This window comes from Apis dorsata, unplaced genomic scaffold (genome assembly GCF_000469605.1).
Source record: "Apis dorsata unplaced genomic scaffold, Apis dorsata 1.3 scaffold_21, whole genome shotgun sequence".
In the NCBI taxonomy this organism is placed as follows: domain Eukaryota; kingdom Metazoa; phylum Arthropoda; class Insecta; order Hymenoptera; family Apidae; genus Apis; species Apis dorsata.
Window position 1 is genome coordinate 44,071 of NW_006263323.1, and position 2,530 is coordinate 46,600.

The following is a 2,530-nucleotide window of genomic DNA, read 5'->3' on the forward strand; positions in this document are numbered from 1 at the left end:
AAAATAATAATCGGCGATCGAATATCATTCGGACAATTTCATTCATTCGATCGTCGCTCGAATTGAAACGTGCGCGTAAAAATAAACAAGTACAACCGAATCTTTCTAAAAACAAGGTTCGCCCCCACGTGTCGTATTGCTCACGCATGCACACTTTTTCAAAACTATTTACAACGAGTTTTATTTTTCGCAAAATCATGAATAATCGATACTTAAAAAACCTCTGGTATTATCCTCCCCTTTATCAGTCCCGTTCGTCGAACGTACAGGAGGCTCCAGTCTTTTCATTTCATTTCTTAGCAAGGTTCATCCTCGCTACTTTATCCTTATATATATATATATATTCATCATCGTTATTACCTTTTTCTTGTCCTCTTATTCTTCAAAGAACAAACGCGTGCGAGAAGAATGACACAAAGAGAAGAAAGAATAAAAAGATTATTATACGCGATTATTAATAAATCAATCGATCGATAAATTTTAAGAATGAAGAGAAACAAAAAAAAAAAAAAAGAAATCGTCACGTTTCTTCTCCTTTTTTTCATTCTTCGTTTCATTCTCTCTTTCAACGCATAATTCGACATTCGCTTTGAAAAGTAACGCCGTGAAAAAGAGAAACGCTTTTCGAGAAAATCAAAGCGAACCAAAAAAAAAATCGTTGAAACAAAGAAAGAAATGACGCGTTCTCTTTCGCGTTTTTTTTTTCTTCTTTTGTTTTTTTTTTTTTTTTTTTTTTTTTTTTTTTTTTTTTTTTTTTTTTTTGTACTCATTTTTCACCGATTAACAACGAATTTTCCCATCCACGGACGACTTCAATTTTGTCGTGGACAAAAGTCGGTCTCGCGAGACGACGGACGGTCTGTCTAGATGGCCGTTGTCGAGGATAATTTTAGTTGCAGCCGTACTTGGCGAGGAATTTCCAAGCGTAACGATGTGCGGGGATGGAAGCTGATGATGATCGGGCGAATGGCTCGCGGATATCATAACGGGGGATCGATTCGCGCACGGCGGTGAGGGGCACTCGACTTTCGGTGAGTGGGTCTCGAGAAGTTGCGGATGTTGATGATGTTGGTGCTGTTGCTGTTGTTGTTGCTGTTGCTGCTGCTGTTGCTGTTGTTGCTGCTGTTGTTGAGACACGATCATATCGTAGTACATTCCAGAGGGCGCAGACTGATAGGAAACGATCTGGGTGGCGGATTGAGGGCTTCCGTAAAGGCTGCTGCCGTAGCTCACTTGGGGCATTCCGGCGTGGCTCATCCTCAGCTCGCCATACGTGTCTGTGCAAATGTTGAAACGCGTAAGTGTAAACGTGAAATCAACGCTTGCTACGTGAAATTCGTTGGGGTTATATAATAAATAAAAGATGGACCAGCGGTTCTCAATCTGTGAGGAGTCGTTTTTTTCCCTCAAAATGATTGCGTCCTTCTCCGTGTTAAAAAAAAAAATATAATAATATAAAAAATAATATAAAAAGTTTTTTATAAGAAGAATTAACGCAAGTTATATTATTTGAAATGAGAAGGTTGAGAACTGAAAAAGGTTGAGAAATACTGGCCAACGTAAGACCTACCGATCTCATTGGAATTCGTACCAGGTTCTAATTTTAAGCTATTGTTGTTGTTGTTATTGTTATTGTTGTTGTTGTTGTTGTTGTTGTTGTTGTTGTTGTTGGCCGTGGTGATGGTCGTGTTGTTATTGCTCACTCCCGCGACATTCCCGGCGATCGGCGTGTCGCTAGATTTCATTCCTCCCTTCGGTTTTCTCTTTCGCGTCTGAATGCTGTCTTTCTTCATAGTGTGAGGCCTGTTCACTCCGTGCAATTTGAAATAAAGGCCGCACGCGTTGCAAACAGGCTCGCCCAAAGTGTTTCGACGCCATAACGACGTCATCGTCGTTTGACAATTACTGCAAGAAGTGCCTACTCGTCTTGAAGCGGACTGCGGACACATGAAATCTCGTTAAAAACCGTGTTTACGATTCTGTTTATACTACGGGCGACGTTTGGACAAAAATAAGAAGGCTGGAGAAAAGAGGAAGAGGAGGAGGGAGAGGAGAGGGAGGAGGAGGAGGAGGAGGAGAAGGAGAGGTGGCAAAGAGGGAGAAGCAACGAGAGAAACGAACAGGTAAAGGACAAACCGGGAAACGAGCCAATTTTTTCCGACTCCTTTCCGACAGAGATGATAGAATGGGATGATAGAGGGCGGATTCAATGAAAATAAGCAAAATAAATAGGAGAAATAGGAACAGAGACGGATGAAACAGAGGAAAAAAAGTCTTACGTCTACCGTAACTTATGATCGAATTAAGCTCAAACGTTGACTCGTGCGCAGCGACCGCGACGCGTTCAACGGTGTCGCGCTCGCGCGCGCGAGACAACGTGATTGGCTAAAACTCCCCGCGCGAAATCACGCGAGCCTGTCACTAAACTTGACGAATAAAAAGTCGCCGAGTATCGAGACGAGAAGAAATTGTTGATTTTTCTTCCGTTTTTTTTTTTCTTTTTCTTTTTTTTTCTTTTTTTTTTTTTTTT

General features: G+C 41.3%; 1 protein-coding gene across 1 annotated transcript in view; it reads right to left on the reverse strand.

The window, feature by feature from the left end:
• Positions 1-755: 755 nt before the first annotated feature.
• LOC102675488 (box A-binding factor-like) overlaps positions 756-2,530 on the reverse strand; it is a 31,263-nt gene continuing 29,488 nt past the window's right edge. The window contains exons 8-9 of the mRNA XM_031510145.1: positions 1,571-1,937; positions 756-1,277 (exon numbers count right to left, since the gene is read on the reverse strand). Coding sequence (XP_031366005.1) covers positions 781-1,277; positions 1,571-1,937 — 864 coding nt within the window. The 3' untranslated portion in view covers positions 756-780. The remainder of the gene's footprint in view (positions 1,278-1,570; positions 1,938-2,530) is intronic.